Raw genomic sequence first — 23,631 nt, forward strand, 5'->3', positions numbered from 1 at the left:
TCAATTCGGAATTCCATAATCACATGACAAAATCAAATAACAAAACAGTAGTTTTACCATTTGTGTCTTATTGCCAATTTAGATATTTTTACTAGTCTAAATTCACATGACGGGTGGTGTATGCATTGCATTTAGCATTGATGACGCAAAACCAGGTAATTATTCGAAATACTCGTAGATTAGTATTTTAGGTCTGATGTGGCCAAAATTTACTAGATAAGATAGTTTTGTTGTTTATTTCAATTTTAACAGTTCGAAATTTGGAGTTATATGAGAACTAAAAATCAGTAAAACATAAACTTCAATAGACTATTTTGGAGCATAAACCGAAAGTAACATTATCATAAAAGTAGTCATAAATAAGTATTATTCAAAAGTAATTCCCCCAAAATGTTTGATAAAATTGTTGTAATTGTTTAATTCAGTAAATTCCAGTCATTTCTTCGTTAATGACATCTCCCACAAGCTCTTGGACACTCTGCAGCAATGTTGACACCAGTTTTGCAGTCGTTCATTGTCTGTTTTACACAAGCGGTATGCTCTGGTATGGCACATGTAACTAAAAAGTAAAAATGTATTTAATTCAATAGTAAAAAAATCTTACTTCTTTATTCAAAATGGATATTCAGCTACAGATATTTTAAATAGATACTTAAATGAAAATTTTTGTAGCAGTTCGGTGTGTCTGTTATTTCGTTGTTTTCATCTTATAGGTAATGTGTTTCCATTGGGTTTGGTTTGCGACCCGGATATACTTTTCGCTTAATCGATTCATGACTATTTTACAGCGCTATACGCATACTACTGTTGTCTTTATTTGTGACAGGTGAAAACGTCAATAAGTGAGTGACAAAATGGAAGAAAAAAACACCGCAAATATCTAGAAGTCAACACATAATGAGCTTTAACAGTAGACAGTGTATGTACAGTTGGTCATAACATAAATTGTTCTGAATCTTAAAAATTGATAACTTAATTTTATTTTAAGCTCCTAAACCGACTATCGCATTAAAATGTTATAAAACAAAAATTGGTGAATAAATGTAACAGAATCTAGTATATATCTACCATCCAAAATATATAATCAAAATGATAACACTGTGGAATATGTATAGGCGACCACAGAAGATAAACTAGTCTTTTAAGATTTGAACCCCTACTGTTTCAAATCGATCGGTGAAAAAAAAAGTTTTAATATAATCAAACGTCCTGTAAATTTATTTATATATGAGCCTTTGAATTAATAATGCAGGTATGCAAATTTTAAAAAAGGCACGAAGTACGAGCAAAACAGTTATAGAAAGAAAACGTATCAAAGACGGATCAATGAGCAGGCTTTATGTGCTTAAAATATTATATAGGGCCATTATAGATCTAAACATTACATTTTATAATGATAGCTGCTTTAGCAGCCTATTTATAGCAGTGTTGCAAAAAGTAAAATAACGCAAATATCGAAAAGGGTTATTGCGCAACAAGTGCTACTGGTAGTATGTCATATTACACTTATGGTCTCGTGCCATTGGACATTCGGTTAGAAAGAAAAAATCCTTTTTAAATATTGGTGCAGTGACAATGAAGTATGATGCATCCAAACAAAAGAAGAATCTACTTATTAGAGTGAGACAGAAACATGATATCAACAAGCCATTTGAAAAGTCCATATGATAGAATTTAGATAACACAATGAACCGCTATGAACAACACCATTTAAGATAGATCTAAAAAAAATGTGGTATGAGTGCCAATGAGACATCTCTCCATCCAACTCACAATTTGTAAAAGTTAACTAGCATACGTCAAAGTATATAGTTTGGTTCGGTTCTGTATGTATGTCTTTTGGTTGCAATGCCTGTTCAGATTCTTTCTCTGAAAAGTTCTTGTTATTGCACTTTAACGACTTTTGTGAAATAATAACTAAAAATAAATACGGGGAATCTTAAAATCTATTCTTGAAAAAAACTTGCCTTGTTCACAAGATTTTCCGCTATAATATGGCAAACATTTGCATGTGCATGTTTTAACATCAAAGGTTCCAAAATTCTCACATGTGGTGTCTCCACAATCTGTAAATGAATAAAATAAAGATATTACTCTTAAATTTTGTAGCAATTAATGATATTTCAGATACCAACAAAATTTCAGACTTGACAACGACAATTTATATCAATAAATGTAGAATCGCTAATGCTAATAAATACCAAACGTGAGGTCATGATAACTAAAGATATATACTATGGGGTTTTCGCGCTGTGTTGAAGACCCATAATTGGTGAATTGTTTTGTTTTCTGCAATTTGGTTGGTTTGTTGTCTCTATGACACAGTTCCTGCTGCCTGGCGTTATAAATGTCATTGTATATTCAGGAACTAACAAAACAACTATTTCCGAGACAAATTTCATTGATAGGGATATTATATGTCGCATACGCGTCGTTTGTTTAAGTTGATTTTCAATCACTTTTACACAGCGGTGTAATTCGGGATACGAGAATTGTTCCAGGAGAAGTTTGTTAAACATACACATGTATTTACGATCATATTTACATTTTGAAAATCGTATAACAATCCAGAAAAGATCAGAGGAATTAAAATATTCATATTATTTAATTTTACAATTTCGTAGTTTTGTTTTATCATACCAAGAATGAAACCATTTTACAATTTCGTAGTTTTGTTTTATTTACCCTTTGAATGTTTTTAATTAAATTATTTTTGGCATTTTTCATAAAAACTTTAAACAAAGGGTTGCCTGTATTTTTTGCACAATGTTCAATACTTTACGAGCTTGAAAGCCAAATAGTTGATGAACAAAGAGAAAACTTCAGGGTTCCTTTATCTTAGCTATAACACGAAATTTTCCAACGAAAACGTATATCTTACCACAAAGTCCATTGTCACAGTGATCAGGGCAATCCCCACACTTAACACCAGCCGTGTAAGGTCTTTGGATATCTTCATAGTATTGGCTAAACAAAAACATATAACAACACTTGTTCACTCTGTTGAATATGAAGTTCTAAACAAAATTTCTATATTATGAGTTCTTTAGGTTTTGCATTGTTTTTGCGTGTTTTTCTTTTAATCCATTGAAACTCATAGCTGCCGTTATGTAGTTATAGTGATAGAAATAAACTCATCATAGATACCAGGAATGAAATTATTCTATTTACGTCAGAAGCGCGTTTCGTCTACTAAGAGTCATCATTGATGCTCGAATCAAAAAGTGCCAGAATGGCCTTATAACAAAAAAAGATGGAGGATGGATACATAATTTTGATTTCACCACAATATATGTGATATCAGTGCTTTCTGTGACAATGGACAACTATTTTCCTCAGAATAAGGCAATACGGATTATTGCCCATCATTTTAGTTTTATTGGTCCTGTACTTATGTTAGTATGATCAGTCATTTTATATGTGCTATCTGGCTATGATGGATTCTTTTTGTTTTGCCCTTTTTTTTAATAGTTCGAAATCATCAAAAGCAAAACCGAACACTCCTCTCCCCAAGCCACTTACCCATACGCATAATTGCACACCATTGATGTTTTATCTGTACGTCCTACACACTCAGCATACCCACATCCAACTTTTGTAATATGCCAACTGGCCAACTAAAATATATAAAATGGTCAATTCATAGCGATATTTAAGAAAATAAATATTATTATCAATGTATATAATAACATTTTGAATATAAAAATGTTTTGTAAAGTTTTGTTTTTGACCTTTTACATTTAATTAGCTTCTTTCCGTATACCTATGTAGATTCACAAATTGTTTTACTTTTGCAATATCTCAGCTTTTGAATATTGTGTTGATACAAAATTTCCACAAATAGTTAATTAAATCATCGGCAATTAAATACATTAAACGTTGTGCCGAATATGTAGACGACGATTTACTAAAGTTTTAAATTCGTCAATCGTGTTAAAAATCCATATTTAAGACCCAACACTTTCACTTCAATTAATTTGGCTCGTTTAATTTTCATAAAATTTTGTCAAAGTATCAACTTTGACTCACTTACAAAGATATAAAAAAAATCTAAAATTTTGAACCAACCGTTTTATCAGAAAAATTACAAGGGTTATATAGCAGTTTGACAAACACCAATTTTGATCATTGAGAAGCATAATATTTCTTATACAACATAATTATCTTTTCTTTTACGTATTTTTTTTTGGTAAGTTTAATTCACGGTGTTTAGTGAGAATGTTATAGAAGAAACGTGTTAGCTATTCCTGTTTAAGAATCAGTTTGAGAGGCGCAAACTATTTGCAAATATTTATATTTCAATGGGAGCACATAAATTGTTTTTCTTTGTTTGACATAAAAATGAGAGGTTTATCTAGCTATAAATCCAGATTTATTCCAACATGTTCTACATGAGAATTTGTCAGTACCAAGTTAATTTAAGAATATGACAGTTTTTATTCATTCCTTTGATGTATTTGAGCTTTCGATTTTGCCATTTGATTAAGAACTTTCCTCGGTGTTCGGTATTTTTGTTATTTTACTTTTTGCAAATTATTACATTTCAATGGTAGCAAATAAGGTCTGAATGAGAGCAACTGATTTGTTAGAAATTGCGTTTGATTTCGGTCAAATAATAATTTGCAAAGAAACCGTATAAATGGGGGAGGGGGGAGGCGGGAGAACTACAAAAACATTATCAATTAGCCAAAATCACTAAAATTAGGTATACATTTACCTCAAGAATAAATTTGCCGCTGATTTTAAAATAATATTAACATACACACCAAGCACAAGAAAATTTCTAAAGACTCTACACGTCATCTTTTTCCAAAACTTCTACGACGTATGACACTCTGTCCATATATAATTTGGAACAAAATCAAAAGAGTAGGTCCGGTAAGAGCCGATTTTGGCCTCAAATTTCAGGTTCATCTATCGAAAGATTTTGAACACTTTTTAAACACTTAAGTGTCTATTTCAATTGATTTGATAAGTTATTGTGAAATAATTCAACTGATTTAGTCATTGAAAACGCTCCGATTCAAGCTTTAACATGAAAAATCTATCAAATATGCTAAAAAAACGTCACTTTTCAGATGTGTTTTGTCAAAAATAAAAGTGCTATAGTTTGGGGCCAAAAGAGTTCTTACTGAACCTACTTCTTTTTTGTATATAAATATTTTGACATCGTAACTTTTAAACGTATAGCAACCTGTGTAAAATGTCCAATGTCAGTCCACCGAAGAGTCTTTGTTCCAAAACCATATGCAAAGTTAACTTTTTCGTCATAAAATTGTTTTACACAATCTTCCCATGATTTACTCCCAATGCACATGTTCTGTCCGACATATATACCAGGCATAGCTGAAAGGAAGATAACATTGTGTTTAATAAGATAACTAGTTATACCAGGCATTATAGTTCAAAAAAAAATTAAGAGAATCTTCTATAGATATAAGCAGATGTGGTATGAATGCCAATGAGACAAACTCTTCGTCAAAGTTAGAATATGTAAAAGGTAAACCATTATATTTCAAAGAACTGTACTAAACCCGGAGCCCTAGCTCACAACGAACAGCCATCTATAAAAAGTCCTAAAATGATTAGTGTAAAACAATTCAAACAGGAATACCAACGGTCTAATCTATATTCAAACACAGAAACGAAAAACACGAATGAACCCCATCAATAAACGGCAACCACCAACCAATGCAACAGGTGCAACAAATGCAACGGGTTAATACGTTTTAATGGTACCAAACATTCACCCTTATCTGAAACAAAAGTGTAATATCATAACATAGAAAGACACACTATAAAATATCAATTGGCATGACTTTACTCAATGAAAAGACGCAGTAAAACAAATGAACATTCATCGAACGAATAAGTTTGACCTTTTTGATGTTACAGCAAGGTAGTTACAGGTTATCCGTTTACATTCAATGACATATTTGTATATGTAAATAATGGTTATTTTTGCATTTGTAATATTCCGAGACCAGTGGCTTGTATTGAGCAACCAATTAAAAAATCATGGAATGAATTTAAGCGCTCCTGTCCACATGTCTTTTTAAAATTGGCACAACCTGTTATCATTTAGGTATTCTATGAGAACTATCAACATTAAATAGAATATCTTATCAAAATTGGAGTCTACCATCTTCCTCCGAATAACCAATATTTGGAGAACAGGGGAAATCTTAACGTCCAGCGGCAAATATTTCGTACATTCCAGAACGACAACAAATTAACAATTAATTACATATGAAGGTCATGCAATTAAGGCCGTCGGGAATTGGTCGCTGGAATTCTGACTGCCATTGGAAAGAATGGGCACATAAATGTTCCTTTGCAACAGGTAATCTACGAACCGCTTAAAGAGATGTCACAAGGGTTCCTATCGCAATGGCACTCTCTTCACATGAGGCATCAAATTTAAAATCCGCATTCTTAACAGACGTGGCTGCCTTTGTAATATTCCACACAACCAAAAAACAACCTACCTTGGTAAGCATTTTACTGTCTGTTAGAGGAAGACCAATTTCTACCATATTTCTATTCCCCAGTCACCCTTAAGATGGCAACTATGTAAATCGATCGACTATGTCGAATATGATCAATATTACTTATTTATTAAAATACGGTCATGCTTACATGATGGTCGTCTATTAACAAGCTCGTCATGTGCAAACTGACACTGTTCGGCATGATGTTGAGCAGTATTTGCTAGTTCGTCGTCCCAGTACTGAAAAAACAGTCATTGAAATTGTCCAAGTAGGATGTTTATTACACATATAATCAAATACAATTACTCCTTTTTTTAAATACCGCAATGAGCAGTTTTGTCTGGCGTCTGGATTATTAAGTTTTAACCTTGGTACCTTTGGTAACTATTTGTGTTTGAAGGAGCCTGAAGTTAGGTGTGAAAATTAAAACAGCCACGTGTATTTATAAAATTCTGCTGTCATAAGCGTTGTATTCGTATGATGAATACACAGTGTAATGCGTGCAATAATAGAAAAGATATGCGTGGTAATAAACTTCAGTTATGTTTTTATTTATCAACTTAAAAACAACAACCAATCTAAACCGAACGACAAAATTTGAAACAGATTAACTACAATGCGACAGTTCTTCTTTGAAATTCAAGGGGTCTATAGTTGCTAGGTAGTTCTTATTTCTTTTTGAACTTGCCCGATCCGAAATTTGCTCATATGGAAATAGTCAAACGCACACGGAAGCTGTTCAGAGCAAAAGGTCTTTAATTAATGGTAGACAAGAGTGTTCATGTCACGTTATAAATCGCTCCAAATGTGAAATAAATTTTGAAGGACTTCAACAGAATCAATCGAAGAAGTATTCCTCACAATTAGTCAAGAACAAAACAAATTAACCAAGAAGTCCAACCATTGACGAGATTTTGGACTGGACCATTGACATATACTGTACATTCTATGTAATTTATCGGATTTAGAATTTGTCTTTAATTTCATAACGCTTTATAACCGAGTCAAGATATGTCAGATTTATTAACATTAGGTTTATGAATTCTGTATCCTCAAGCAAAAAAAGACAAATCGTTTTTCCTCGGATTTATATTATATTTAGTATTAAAGAATTGAGTTCATTTTCAATTTTGTCAACAAAAACCCTCTAGTTTTTATTTGTTATACATACCAGTTTCATCATATTGGTAGCATTGTGTCCAATCATACGCCTGTATTTGTTGTGAATGTCAACAATTGCTTGCTTCTCTGCTTGTGAGATGCCAGCATTAGCTACTTGGTATTTCTGAAAAGATAGTACATCGGTACTTTATGTGCCACAATATTAATAAACCGAGAAGGAAAACATTGGAGAAACCCTCCAATTCAAAAGAACATGTACTTTTCCAACCTCAAATGCGACATAACTTTGCAAATAGAATTCAACAAATATTTCTAAAATTTGTTTTTCAAAATTAATTCTAGATAACTTATTACAAATTAAGTTAGACAAAATGTTACACATAAAGTTAGAATTATTGTATAAATAGGTATGTTTTTTATGATAACAATTGAAATACATGTTTCAAAAACGTACTTACTTCTTAAATTTTCTAGATGTTCACCCATTCTATGCATTTCAACAATTTTCTTAGTTTTTTATGTATCTTCGTGTTAGTTTAAGTCTGCTACATTTGTTTTGATTGGACGTCGTTATATATTTTTGAGGGTAAAATCCACGATTTAACTATCGCAATTATCTACACAATCGCAGACGTAACCATTTAGGTCAAAATTATGCACGATTTAGCAAGTGAATTGAAGTATGAATTGCCGATGTGCATTTTAGATACTATAGATCCGTATTACAGCTCCTCTATAGAGATACCCAAAATCCTATATTTCGTTGGTAAGTATAAAACTGCGACACAGCATAATACTCCTGTGGAATTATCAAAATCCTACAGGAATATGGAGGATCCTGATCGTGGTTTTGTGCCGATTTTTTAAATTCAATGCAAATTGGTTTTTTTTTTTTGTTGCAAATGTATTGTATTATGATTATCCAATAATATCGAACTTCTCCTTGTTTAGTGAATGATTGCATGCTACTTAAAATTTGAATTGGATTTTTAAAAAATGTAGCAATTGTAATACCTGAATGCCTGCAGCATGTCCATCTGAAAATGGAATCAAAGTTAACATATAAAAAAAGTATTTCATGAATTTACTGTGTACATTTGTATTTCAATTATTTCTGTTTAAGTGAATAAAATAAATGGAAAAATAAAAAGTATGACCATTAATGAAGTGAAGAAAAAAAAAACAAGTCAATTTTAAAGGTTCTTGTTTGTCCTGTCAAATGCTTATGGTGATGACCAAAACTCTTTTCATGAATTATTTTCCGAGACACGTAGTCGTTATCTTATTCTTAATTAATAAAGTCAATCCTCTGCAAGTAGTCTACACAAATTAAGATACCTGCTTTTGTTGCAACTGGTATATCCGTAACCCAGTCCTTGTGAAGTAAAGGATCACCAACACTGGCTGACAAAACAAGGGAGATAACTGCGGAAGCAACAACAATTTTGAACATCATAGTCGATCTTCTGCTGAGAATAAATTTAATAAATCCAAGTGATCTGTATATATATACATGTATGTAGTAACAGTATGGCACAACCCATAGAACTTGTTTACATTGGTTGCATAGTGGGTGTACGCAAACATCGTACCACTTTAGGTAAGCTTTATCAAACTTTATTTATTTTTTCTATAGAATTGATACAATAAATTGATTTTGTGTTTGTTTGAAGGTTGCCATTGACCGTCAAAGTCATTTCTTTATCACTATTTAACTTTGCTTTTTTCGTTTTGTTAATCTTTTGGTAATTTTTAATTTTTCAATGTCATCTTATCTGAAAGTTTAACTTGTATTCTAAGTTGTATGCCAATATGTGCCCTACTCCTGTCATTCGGGTACATTTATCAAACATATAGTGGTTTTAAAAAGTCATTTTACCTGCAATTTATGTTTTGATTAAAATTGAATATTAGAATTAATGCATGTGTCATACTGATTTTGTTTTATTAATTTTAGTGTTAGAAGTAAATTATGATTAGATATTTTCGTCTTGTCTATTCACAAATGTGTACATATATATATATATATATACAATATCATCAGAACTAAATTAATATTAAACAATATGCAGAGATGATGGATCACCAGAAAGAAAGTAGGGGTCCTCTTTTATGGCGAAGGACACTGCATTGTGAAAACGGAATAAAAACGGACAAATATTTCATGTTTGCCATTTTCTAAAGTCCTTAATTCGTTCATGTATTTCATTCGGGTAACCATTTTTTTTTATCCTTAGTGTATGCTGTTTGGCCTTTTGCCGTTTTTCGTGTTTTGCCGTTGCATTGTCATTTTGTTTTCGACTTACATCTTTCTCCTCTCTTATCGAAGTTGAAATCTTTCTTCTCTCTTAGTGAAGTTGAAATTATCCCTTCGTAAATTTTACGGACGCCATCACGAGTTGGTTGACCGTTATGGAATAACCGTTTCACAAATGATATAGGAAATGTTCCTTACGTCGTAACTACAATCCCCTTCCCTTTATGAATGTGACCTACCGAATTAGACTATTCACCGGATTTGTTATCCCATAAGCAACACGATGGGTGCCACATTTGAAGCAGGATCTGCTTACCCTTACGGCGGAGCACCTGCGATCACCCTTAGTTTTGGTGGGGTTCGTGTTGTTTATTCTTTAGTTTTCTATTTTGTGTCATGTGTAGTATTGTTTGTCTGTTTGTCTTTTTCATTTTGAGCAATGGCGTTGTCAGTTTATTTACGATTTATGAGTTTGACTGTCCCTTTGACATCTTCCTCTTTTATTCATTCAACAATTGTATATTTTGCGATTGAATGATTTCCTTTCCACAATTTGATTAGAATATAGCTCCTATGACCATGCTAACAAGGATCGAACACAGCATTTGGATTTGAATCAGATTGTCCCGACACATATTGGATTGAAACACTAGTACTTTGATAAATAACTGGTATATATGCCTTAGTAGCAATAGAGCATGCGCTTCATACATGTTGTTTTGTTATCGACTTTACACATATTATAAAGCTATAAAGAAATTCGCAAATTGCTGCCTAATTCGAGTAAACTTATGCCATACGATAAATAGCCCTACTTCCGGCTATAGGTAGCACATATCAAATCGTGTACACTACTGCAAAATCTGTTGTATTGCAAAAATTACGGTAATCGAAATAAAACATACAATAATCTGCTCTACACAGTAGCAAAAACAATTGTTTGAATGACAATTGTGAATCCAGATCTTATTTGGCGCATTATATTTGCGCGCATTTGGGTATTGTATATTTGACCGTTTGTGAGCAGTGTATCTGTCGAAGTGATAGTCGGTTATGAGAGTGTACATGGTCTCCTTTCAGCAAATAATTGATAATTCAACCGCTCTTCGTCCAGATCCTGTTCTGTCGCTATTTGTTGCTTTGATCTAATTTACTGATGATTTCTTTTATCAGCAAAGTAAAGTGATATGAAAAATAATCGCTAGAAACTAAGGGCGCACGTGAAATTACAAAACAGCATCGTCAAAGGTAAAATAGCGATAAACAGATTATCATTGGTCATGTCAACTCAATTGATTTTCTCAATCTCGGCGTACCGGCTCAAGCGGGCAAAGCCATCTTGTTGAGGTGACACACGATAATCCATAATTATCTTCCGTAGTGATAATTAATCGGTAATAAGGTGTGTGCTTGATATAGTTGAATCGACAACAATAGAGTTTCTTTTGTAACTATAGATTGAGCAAAGATTTTGGCAACCGAGGAACAGGATCTTTTGATTGCACACTTACCGAAAAATGTGGTGAAAAATATTGAGTTTTTTTTTTTTTTTTTTTTTAAGACTTGAAATACATTTATTGAAAATCACCTGATTACATTTTCCTTGTATAACTCAGGGAAGAATACACAAGGGGCCCTGTGTTTACAATGATCCAACGTCCAGGGATAAACGGTGGACTCTATCATAAAAAAAAATCTATTTAATATTTTTTTCCATACATAAGTTATACATTCATATTAATTACACAGATTGAGTTTGCGTATAAAATGTTCACAATATTCTACAGTAAATAAAATACATTAATAAAAGTCCCCCAAAACACACTACAATCTACACAATAATTTACCTTTACTTATATAATTGGCATTTAATTTTTTGTACTTTTAACACCTGGATTACATTGTTATGTGTCGGTCAGTGGTTTTATAGGTCACATGCTCGACCTTGTAAATGCGTGTATTGTATATTTCTATCGTTGGATGTATTATGTTCTAAAAAGGAAAAGAAAGTAAGTACAAATTATTTCGTCACTTACTAATGTATAAGATTTATTATAAGTTTTATTTCAGCTGCAAAATTTTCTTTTTTGGATGATAATGATTTGTCCATAGATTCAATTAAACTTCCCAGTTCCCGTTTTGCATATGCTATCAATTGGCTGGAAGTAAAACTTTTAGACTGATATTTGATTATATTCCTACATTTCCAAATAATCCATTTAACTGTATTCATAATCGTATTAGTTATGACATTGTACTTTTTTTTGTAATCGTACATTCCTAGCATGATAAGTTCTTCGCTCAATGGAATATATACTGTGTTATTTAGTACATTATATGTTTTAAGCGCATCAAAAATGTGTTCCCAAACAACCATTATAATGTTACAGTTGTGAAAAAGGTGTGTGAGAGTTTCGTTTTCTGTTTTACAAAAATGGCATTTGCCATTATTTGATTTGCCCATTCTAAATAGTTTTTGCTCCGTATAGATAATGTTATGAACAATTTTCCAGCTAATTTGATTTGCTTTCCTAGAGGACATACTTTTATTTAAATTTATCCAGATCTTTTTCCACGGTAATTCCGAATTATACTGAATATTCCATTTTATTTGACAGTTTGGAACTATATCTAAATTTAACGAATATTGGATTAATTTCAAAGATATCTCACTTGGGTTTACTACTTTATTCTGTTTATCGTAAAATTCAAATGTATTTTTAATATAATAACCATTTTTGGGGGGTTCTGGATCAACGTGGACGTTTTTTAGTCTGTCCTTGAACAATTTAGGAATAGCTAATTTCAGCCTTGCCCATTCCGAGATCCAGTTTCTCTTATCTTTAAGAGTATTGTATATAAAGTTGTCGCTTTTGATGTTTTTCGTTTCTTCATCCCAAATATCTTTTATTGTATGAATTCCACTTTTTCCGAAGTTAGGGAAAAAAATAGGTTTTTTATTGTATTGAATTTTTATGTTTCCAAAAAGTTGTTGGTTTAGGATATCGTTTTTATTTATTGGACTTTGTATACTTAAAAATTTTGACCACGTTTTAATTAACTCAAGATAGTATTTTGGAAAATTTTCCATTTGCAATCCTCGTAAGTCCGAACACTTTGCTAAAAAATTATTACAATTATATTTGATATCAAACTTCTGTAGCCACCATTTGGCTATTGTGTTCCAGTTATCGGTTTTTGATCTTAAAATCTTTTGCATACTTTTGATTTGTTTGGATTTAATGAACGAGTCTATATTGATCATACCAATCCCCCCTTCTTCTAACGGTAAGCAACACACGTCCCTTTTAATTAAATTTACTTTCCCCTCCCATATAAAATTCCACATGACATTGTTTATTTCTTTTTTATATTTTTCAGGTATACCTCGCATTTCGATTTCGAACCCTATTTTAGAAATGATCAATGATTTTAATATTAAGACTCTGCCCTTCAATGTTAGGTCACGAGATTTCCAAACCTCAAGACACGCCTTAATCTTCTTTATTTTTTCTAACCATATAGCTTCTATATCAACACTATATCCATGCATGACTCCCAATGCTTTAATTGGTTCGCTAGACCACCTAATTTTTTTATATTTTGGTGTTTTATTTTTCCAACGACCCAAATATACCCCTACAGTCTTTTCATAATTTATCTTAGCACCCGATGCTTTCTCATATATTTCTAAAACCTTGAATGTTTCCTCTATTGATTCCTCTGTTCTATTAAAAAATTGTGTATCGTCTGCAAACATGTTAATCTTAACCTCTTTCTTTTCATTTTCTATGTCAGGGTGGGGTAAATTTATTCCTTGAATTTTCGGATTAGCCCTAATTGTGGCTGCCATCGGCTCTGCTTGTAAAATGTAAAGCATCGGCGATATTGGACAGCCCTGACGGATTGATCTAGAAATTGGGACGTATCTTGATTGAAAACCGTTAGTCATTAAACAAGTTTTAGCATTTTTTAGTAACATTTTAACCCATTCCCGAAAATTTTCCCCAAATTGAAATTTTTCTAAACATGCATCTAACCATTCCCATTCTGCATAGTCAAAAGCTTTTGTTTGATCGAGAAAAAGGATTGATCCTTCCTCGTCTTCCATATCTATAAAATCGAAAATATCTTGCAGCATTCTATTAGAATCAAAAATATTTCTGCCCTTAACAAACCCTTTTTGATCTGTTTCTATAATTGATGGTAGAACTATTTTCAAACGTTCAGCCAGAATTTTTGAGCAAATTTTATAGTCTACATTTAATAATGTTATAGGTCGCCAGTTTTTAATATCCTCCCTCTCCCCACTTTTATATAATAAGCTTATCATTCCAAGTCTCTGCGATTCGGAAAGTGTTTTATCAAAAAAGGTTTCTTTTAATATTTGCGTAAGCTCATCCTGTATCAAAAACCAATATTCCTGATAAAATTCTGCAGTTATGCCATCTTCCCCTGGTGATTTATCCCTTTTCATTAATTTAATTGCTTTGAAAATTTCATCTTTTGTAATTTCACTATCACATAACCGTTTTTCTGCTTCAGATAGAGTTTTACTTACATTATATAGTAATTTTTCCCCAGCCTCTCTATTACAACCCCCCGAGGTAAAAAGTTTCTCATAATATTTTAATTGCTCGCCTAAGATTTCATTAATATTATTTTTGTATGTGCCATTTTCGGCTTTTATTTTTGACCATAGTTTTTCTTTTCCTCGTTTTTGTTCTAATCTGAAAAAATAATTTGTGGATTTTTCACCTTTTTCATACCAATTTATTTTTGATCTTATGCGTGCTGCTTCTGCTTTTTGTTCGTAATATTTATAAATATCTTTTTTTAGTTTTTCAACCTCATTCAGATTTTTTTGTGTTCCATCATTTTCTAACAGATTTTCTAATTTATCTTCCCAATTTTTAACTTCATTTTCATTTAATCTAAGTTTCTTTGAAACCGTTATTGTTATGTCCTTTATTTTAGTTTTTGTTAAATCCCAGAACTCCTTTTTATCTTTAAAATTATTTATGTTAAGTTTCCAAGATTTCCAAAATGTTTCAAAAGTATTTTTGAAAAGGTCGGTTTTAATTATACTATTGTTCATTTTCCAGTAACCCGGGCCTCTTTCTGGTTCGACGATGTTCATAGTAATTGTTACGCCGTCGTGATCGCTGAAGGGAAAATAAACAATTTTTGCATTGTTTACTCTACAATCGATATTCTCACTGGTGAATATATAATCTATTCTCGAGTATGATTGACCCCTTGAAAATGTATATTGTTTTTTGTTTGGATATCTGAGACGCCAAATGTCCGTCAATTCATTTTTTTCAATGAAATTTTTTAGTTCATAATTTCCCGCATCTTCACGTTTGGGCATATGTTTTCTATCTAATTTCCTATTTAGACAACAATTAAAATCTCCCATAACGTAATTCACAATATCATTTTCTTTATCTATTTTTAACTTATTAAAGAAATGTTTTCTTTCTATGCCATTATTAGGGGCGTAGACATTAAAAATTCTAATAGTTTCGTTTGAGTCTAATTTGAATTCAACTATTAATTTCCTTCCCTCTGCATCTTTATATTTTTCAGTAATGTTTATATCTAAATTTGGTTTCACTAAAATTGCTACCCCTTTGGAAACGGAAGTCCCGTTACACCAAAAACTTAAACCTCCCCATTCTTTTTTCCATTCATTTTCAACAAATTTTGTGCAATGAGTTTCTTGCAAACATATAAAATCAAAATTCTTTTTTTGACACCATTGAAATAATGCATTTCGTTTTGACTTATCTCCCATACCGTTTGCGTTTAATGAAACTAAACGAATAGACATACTTTATGGGGGAAATATATATTTATATTATTGTCTTCAAATATTTAGTTTGCTATACAGTTTACCGATTTCATTTATGTTATACAACATAATAAAAGTCCAACCTATATTCAATATATTTACAATAAATGAATTTGCATGTACACTTGCAATGCATTTTTTTTTAGAGTTATCTCCCATACCATATATTTCATATATAATTATTATCTGCCTACTTATTTCACCAACAAATACACATATTTGTATCAGTAACATAATACAGTTCAAAAATTTTCCAAAATATTTACAATAAATGCAAGATTTTGCATACACAATAATAGCATGTATTTTTTGTAAGTTTTTCATTATATGATAAAAATTTATAATAATATATTATATACATTTTACACAAAGTTCTCCATAAGCTCGTTTAAGGAATATGCCGGGATAATTTACTTAGAAACAGTTTCTTCCAAAGAAGAGTTTTGTCTTTTTGATTGCTGTTTCTCGCCTGATCCTGGTGTTGAAGCTGAACTTCGAGTTCTCTTTTTACCACATGGTGTTTGGTATTCGCCTAATCTGTCTATACTCATAAAGTTCTTGACAAGAGAAACAAGTTGTTTTGCTCCTTCTGGATTGATATGTACCCCGGATGGGTCATTTTTATCAAACAATGTTTTAATGGGGTTGACACCCATGCCTGGTCGACAAAAATCATCCCAAAGATCGATAAAAGATAGCCTTTGGTCTTTTGAACATACCTTTTCCATATACAAATTAACAGAATGAGATGTTAAATTACATTTTGTTAAAGTTTGACCTTTGCCCTTTCTTGGCAGTATACTGAATATGCATATATCCGCATTTGGAAACTCTGCTTTAACTTTATTTATAGCATTTGTCATATTAACACAAATCATTTCTTTATCTGTCATGTTTCTTGTGACGTCGTTTGTACCCAAACAGAAGATGACCTTCGACACATAATTTTTATCAACACTTTTGTCCAGTGTGACTAAAAGTTTGTCAATGTCTTCTGCTGTACTACCAGAAACAGATGCATTGTGTATTCTGTTGTCAGATATCTTGAGACGGCAACAGTTTGATGCACCTAAAATGATTGTAATAGGGGGTAATGGTAAACAGTTGTCTTCGTTTTCAGGAACAGATTGTTCATAATCCGAGTGTTTGGTGGTATCGTTGTCAATGTAGACATTCAATTCCTCGATCTGATCTTGTTCCGTAGTTTCTCGTCCCTCCCTAATTTCATGAACATAGTCCCCGTATTCATTATCTTCGGTTATTTTCTCATTTTGCTCGTCTTTTCTAACGGTTTGTTTATTTCGATTGCAATTTCGTTTGATATGACCTTCTTGACCGCATTCGAAACATACGTTATCTGTGTGCGGACAGTCTCGAATAATATGGTCGTGGCTACTGCAACGAAAACAGTATCGCTGTCTTTCTTGTCTTTGTGGTTTCATATCACAACGGTATGAAGGGTGGTCCGTTCGACTACAGTATCGACATTGGGTTCTATTGTTGTCAGCGAAAAGTCGGATTTCAAATCTTCCGAGTTTGGTGATATTGGGGATGGTTGGGACACAATTTATCAGCTGAATATACCGCGTACCGGTTTCAATGTTAGTACCTCTTATAGTCCCCCTTTTAATTGAGTCTTGGACTACTTCACCGTATTGTCTCATAAATGTACAAATTGCAAGATCACCCAACTCGACAGGTGCATCCTTAATCGTAACATGTGTCACCTCTTTTTCAACATCAACAAATTTGTAATGATAGTTTTTAAGTTCGATACCCTTTATTAGTAATAATGTTTTCGATACCTGATCATCAACCGTAACAACACATTCTCTTTCAGTCAGTTGTATAGCTTTAACCTTTTCTCTATTTATATATTTTTCCAGTTCGTTTAGAATATCTGTATGTGTGATCCCCTTGATATACTTTGAACTGAAGTGTACTGACGTGTATCTTTGTATTTGTTGATTATTGTTGTGAACTGTGTCTAGTTGGCTCGCCATTTTGTAAACAAAACGATATGTGTTCACTTAGAAATCAGTTTTGACAGTTTGTTTACTTCATTTTCACTTACTCTTGGACGGAAAAGACCTCTGCAATGAATTTAGGTTATATATCCGACGAAAAGTACAACAAGCAATAGGTTTAAAGATGTTTTTTTTTAAATTTTAACCGGAGCTTGCGAAAACACTACATGTCACATCAAGGGCAGATAACTCCTCTCTCCTATTATTGAGTTAATGATTCTCCTTTAGATTTAATTCTGAAAACCCTCCATGGTTATTGTTGTGTGACATTTCAGTATGGCTCTTGTTGTTTTATGAGGTTGAAACCGTCTTTGCAAATTCAGTTTATTGCAATAAACCATATAAACATACGTAAACATCATATTCATAAAACAACACAAGTTGAGCAAGAAACGTTATCATGATTATTACTAACAATTATCAAATAATTTAATGCCAAGCCTTAACAATAATAGAATTTTCTTAATCTTTAGTTTTCTGTACTCCTTTTTTTAGAAGAGGAACGAAAGATACCAAAGGGACAGTCAAATGCATAAATCTAAAATAAACTGACAACGACATGGCTAAAAATAAAAAAGAATACAATCGTTTATAGGCTCATATGAAAACTAAACGGACAGTTCATTTCGAAAAATGAAGTTACTGCACTGTAAATCTACCTGACGCCTGATGCGTCCGGACGCGTTCAAATTTGTACACCGAATGTTCAATATTTTAACGTCATATGTTCATGCTTAGAGACGTATTCAAAGTTTTAACGTTTGTGTTAAAAATATTAACATGTGTGTTCAGACACAGTGTACACCGGTGTTCAAATTCTGATCTAAAAAAAGAGGATAGTTGTTTGTCCGATTTTCTATCCTTCTAATTGGCAAATTTACAAAGAAATTCATTTAAAAATATGAATGTACACACAGGATGATGATCTTGTGAATTTTTGACAAATAATTTAGTAATTGTGAAATATTAAACTTCCAAGCTGGCATATATGTATAGTTTATGAACTTATTTTATTATTATTACTAGTTTTACTTATAAGTGACATAATTATGCAAATCAATGAGGCCTGTTATGATAATATCGTAATAAAAATATGTCGATGTTTATCTTATTTCATGATCCGTTCAGTTTATTAATATTACATGTTCAATCAGTGTTCCAATCGCTCGAAATTTTGAACACCTCGCGTTAAAAAAATATACCAGCTTACCAAATACCGGAAACAGATATCGGCTGGTGATTTAGGCGGTTAAACGAAGAAAGGATACACATAAGGAGGAGAACTGGAGAAGGGACTATTGTCCCACATGAACACGAAAGAAGTGAGTAACAAGTTATGATAATCTCCATAGGTAGTTCGATGGCTGGCTTCCTTGTTATATTCTCATGTCAGATATATATGATCATATATTTGTCAAATATTCATAACTGTTATATCCAAATTTTTAATATTCAACATAAAAGACGAATTAAAGAACAGTATTAACGTAAATAACTGTCAGCTTTGTTCTGATGATTTTCTAAACTGCTGAATAACCAGTCTGTGATCGTCTGTCTGTTGTATAGAATAAATGATGATTTTGACATCCACGTATATTAGCTGAACACTAAGGGTTAAGAACTCTAACATCAAAGACAAGTGATCAAAAAATGAAACACAAAGGCATTAAAAAATGAACACTACATATTCAATTGATGAACACAAAGTGTTAAGAACTCTAACATCAAGCGTTCAAAAATGACACACAAAGGCATTAAAAACTGAACACCACATATTCAATTAATGAACAATAAGTGTTAAATAACTCTAACATCAAGTGTTCAAAAGTGAAACACAAAGGCATTAAAAAACGAACACCACACATTCAATTGATGAACACTAGTGTAAACATATGAGCACCATTTTTGACTTAGAAAATGCTTTTTTTTTATTTGCAGGAATCGTTAGATTGGAATGTTTGAATTAGAAACCGGTAGCAAATAAGCTCACGAAGGTCATTTCTGCATGCTATAAAGTGTTGGGGAAAAAAAGCTGTCAAAAAGGTATGACAATATATGTATATTAATAGCTTATGTAGGTGTATCATTTCTATATATGTATACCTTAGGTCAAGAAATCGACTTATGTAACTTATAATGTCAATATTTGCATTTCACTGCCATAGAATATCAATTTATACTCGAGTATATATCGAAATTAAAGCATAACTTCTATTGCATAATTTGATGCTTTATGAAAAACTCTCTTCTATTAATTTTAAATTTTATTTTGCAGGATATATAGGCTCATAGAGATTACTTGTTGTGGAGGATTTGACATTGGAAGTTGATGATAACACATAAAATGCCACCTAGTTGATAGCTTTAAGTGAAGATGCACTGAAAAGTTGAGCGTACATCTTATGTGATCGTACAAGAACTGTTGGAATTTGAAAACTTTTAAACTTTCATTGTAACAAATATCTATATCATAAACTATCTATTTATCACATTGACATGCTTTTTTGGTTAGGATACACATGATGTAGCAACTATATCTTGTCATGTAGAAGAAACTAATTATTTGTGATATATTTAAGTCGCTTTAAAAACATTATGTATGTGATTTCACTAACTGTTACTTGTGATATCATAAGGTATTCTTGTGCACTTTTATTACATATATGCTCATTTGATTATATAGAGAATTGTTAAAATATGTTTTATTGTTGTATTTTGCCGGATTCAATATAGTTTTATATACAGTTTAATTAAGTTTAGTACTTATGGAAAACTATGTACGCTTAACAATAGAACATGTTCCACATTTGAACACCATCAATTTGAACATCTATGTCAACTGTTCTGAATGTTAACGTCTGGTGTTCTGAATCTTAACATTTTGCTTTTTGAACATGTTTGCTGTGTTCAAACAGTGTTACATGGCTGTTGAACGCGTCGACGTATTAAGATTTTGAGCATTCGGACACGTTCAATCGTTGAACACTAATGTTAAGGTCTTTAACATAAAGTGTTCAAAAATGAAACACAAAGGCATTAAAAACTGAACACCACACATTCAATTGATGAACACTAGTGTAAACATTTGGAACGCCATTACACGTTCAAAAAGTGTAACAAAAAAGCGTTCAAGCAGTGTTCTATTTATTAACACTTAGATTAACAGTGTGGAGATTAAAAGGACAAAGGTTAAACTGAGCACACTGTAAGGTCATTTATTATAATAAAAATAGTATTGTTGATTAGACAACAAAACAGCAACACTGCGAGGGATGGAATGTGGTAATATTGATGTTGCTGTTTGTTCTAATTGAATTTCAAATTTTTACGGTTTTGTATTCATGCTGTCGAATGTGCACTTTTTGGAAAAGTAGTGGTTCATAAAAGGTATGCAAACAAATATACAGACAAACGTAAAAATTAATTAAATTTTCAAAATTTAAGAAACGGAGGTTTCAACATCCTCATGAAAAGTTGACCTGCCTGATGGCCGTGATTTAACATTTATTTTGTTTAAATCCCTTTTGGTGATAAAGCTCTGTAACGGCTTTGGTTCTTATACATCCTTGACCTTCAAATATTCGACTTTGAGCTGAAGAAAGTAAATCGAGAAAAGTGTTGCAGACGCATGATATTTATAACGTGTTGGTTTCATTTTTTAATACACAATAATTACATTATATGTATGTTTCATTATAATACGTCATTCTGATTGGCTAACTGCACATCACGTGTTATTATTCCTTAAGCAATTGCATCACTCAATAAAACTTTTCATTCATGATAACACGTGGTTCCACAAAAAGTGCACAGGTGAATTAAATTAAAAAAAATAGAAAATTCGTGTTTTTATGATCATAGCTAAAAAATGTAATTATAAGTATTGAATGCTTCTTTTTGTAACTTCATAGGGTTGTAAAAGCGTTGACCGTGCGTATATTCTTAAATAATAGTTATTGCTTGACATGGTTCATGAGAATCCGTTCGCCATAAGAACTTGTTGATAACAATCACGAGGCATTCCTAATGAAAATGACTACGTCACTACAATCACAGGAAGACAAACGAAAATTCTATTAAAACTCGTAATTTCAAGGATGAAGCATATACATGTATAATTGTAAGACTTGAAAGACGTTACGCGCGATGTTCGTACATGTAAGCGTAACATAACGTCGCGAATATTTCGTAACGTTCAAACTAAAACTTCGACTGAAACGTTGGTTTTAAGCATGTGCGACATTCTTGTAAGACTCCGCAAAATCGACGACGCGTTTTAACTACTTATCGAAAATTGATGTACTTTAGATTTTTGAAAAATTAAGAAAAACAACATTTTTAAAAATAATAAAATTCTACCATTATAAGAGCTCTGATAAGCAAACAATTGACGTAAATTTGAGTTGAGTTCGTTTTTACAAAAATGGCGGTGCGACAACCTTGTAAGCCTTTGAAAAATCGCTCATGAATTACCATACATCATTTTTCAGGATATTTGTTTTTAAATTCATAAAATTAAGCAAAATAACATTGATGTAGTAAATACAAATACTAACCTTTTTCCTTTTAGATAAATGTTTTTGATTCTCAAATCTGGAGTACCAATTTTTTTCTCCCGTGGGACAGATTTGCCCTTGTAGTAAGGAACACTTTATTTTTTCTATGACGTCATCAAAACGTCATAAAAAATGCATAAAAAATGAAGGAAACTCTTTGTTAAATAATGGAAAAAAACGTTTTTCAAAATATTAAATAGTTTAGAAGAAAATCACAGTTTAGTGGTTACAATAAATGAAATATGTTACGCGGGACAGACTAAAAATAGCCGTTTTTCGAAACTGAAGCTTGTCGCATGCAGCATAAAAGATAGTTTCAACAAATATTTTTCTTTTTTATTTAAAAAAAAAACATTTTTGTTCAAAATGCATACAATAGCAATGAATATGATATCACAAAATAAAATATTTTTGACTTGCATTATGTCAACTGCACCGATTTTCCAATGAGTACGAACATCGCGCGTAACGTCAAAGCTTTTTTTGTAATGTTATTTGGTAGTAAAAACCGTTAATAATGCGCACAGTTTTAGTATGAACCGCTGCCGCGCTCCATACAAATTGTGCTCCGGTTTACGCTTTTTCACCCAAATTAAGATTGCAAAAACAAGCATTAAATTCTTAAATACAATTGAATGTTGAATAATAATTATGCAAATTCAATGATGATTAATAAAATGTTACACAATATCGTGATATCAATATCGTTTTCTTTTATTTGTATACGTTCCAAGTTATGACGATTAAAGCTTTTAATTAATTTCTCACACTATTTTGTAATGCAAAAAAAACAAATTGTAATAAAGTATCTTTCGGACCTACCTTTAGTCCTCGGTACAGTGGTCTAGTTATTTTTACAAAAACAAGATGTTTATAAAGGTCAATCTTTATCTTATCATAACTTTTAAATGGGGAAACTTTGAAGTTGCAATTTATAAATATTTTCGTATCAACCAAATGCCGAACAGACATAATGCATTCATTTAAATGAATTGGGGACTAATATTTAAATTGAAGTATTACGTAGATGCTCATAAATTAAGTGTTTCTGTGTGCTCAGTTCAAATTAATTTTGTACAGATATAGAACTTTCTTTTACAATCTGTCCTAAATTCAAGGTGTTAACAAAAATAAAGGAAACACTGACCTGTCGTCTGTCCCAGATTTTGGCGAGCATAATGTTTTGACAACGAACAGACCAAAATGAAAAGCCATTTATCAACAGGGGCCTGGGAGACAAAATAGAAAATTATAACAATTCGGTCAGAATTGGGACATTAAAACCGATGCCTTTTGTAGGGAGAATCCAAAGCTCTCTGCA

General features: G+C 31.9%; 1 protein-coding gene across 2 annotated transcripts; it reads right to left on the reverse strand.

Moving 5' to 3' along the window:
• Window positions 1–275: 275 nt before the first annotated feature.
• On the reverse strand, window positions 276–23,165 carry LOC134693424 (cysteine-rich venom protein TEL1-like). Of its 2 annotated transcripts, none has more exons than XM_063554238.1 (10): window positions 23,133–23,165; window positions 8,952–9,082; window positions 8,628–8,650; window positions 7,663–7,776; window positions 6,640–6,730; window positions 5,195–5,346; window positions 3,523–3,617; window positions 2,882–2,967; window positions 1,968–2,066; window positions 276–559 (listed from the first exon to the last, which is right to left on the reverse strand). In XM_063554238.1, exons 2-10 carry the CDS (start codon window positions 9,067–9,069, stop codon window positions 447–449), a joined length of 891 nt encoding a protein of 296 aa, XP_063410308.1. In that variant the 5' UTR covers window positions 9,070–9,082; window positions 23,133–23,165; the 3' UTR covers window positions 276–446. The 2 variants fall into 2 exon arrangements, with proteins under 2 accessions (XP_063410308.1, XP_063410310.1); XM_063554240.1 differs by having other exon boundaries at window positions 8,952–9,079; window positions 23,133–23,145.
• Between the last annotated feature and the right edge of the window lie 466 nt (window positions 23,166–23,631).

Source organism: Mytilus trossulus, chromosome 12 (assembly GCF_036588685.1).
Source record: "Mytilus trossulus isolate FHL-02 chromosome 12, PNRI_Mtr1.1.1.hap1, whole genome shotgun sequence".
NCBI lineage: Eukaryota > Metazoa > Mollusca > Bivalvia > Mytilida > Mytilidae > Mytilus > Mytilus trossulus.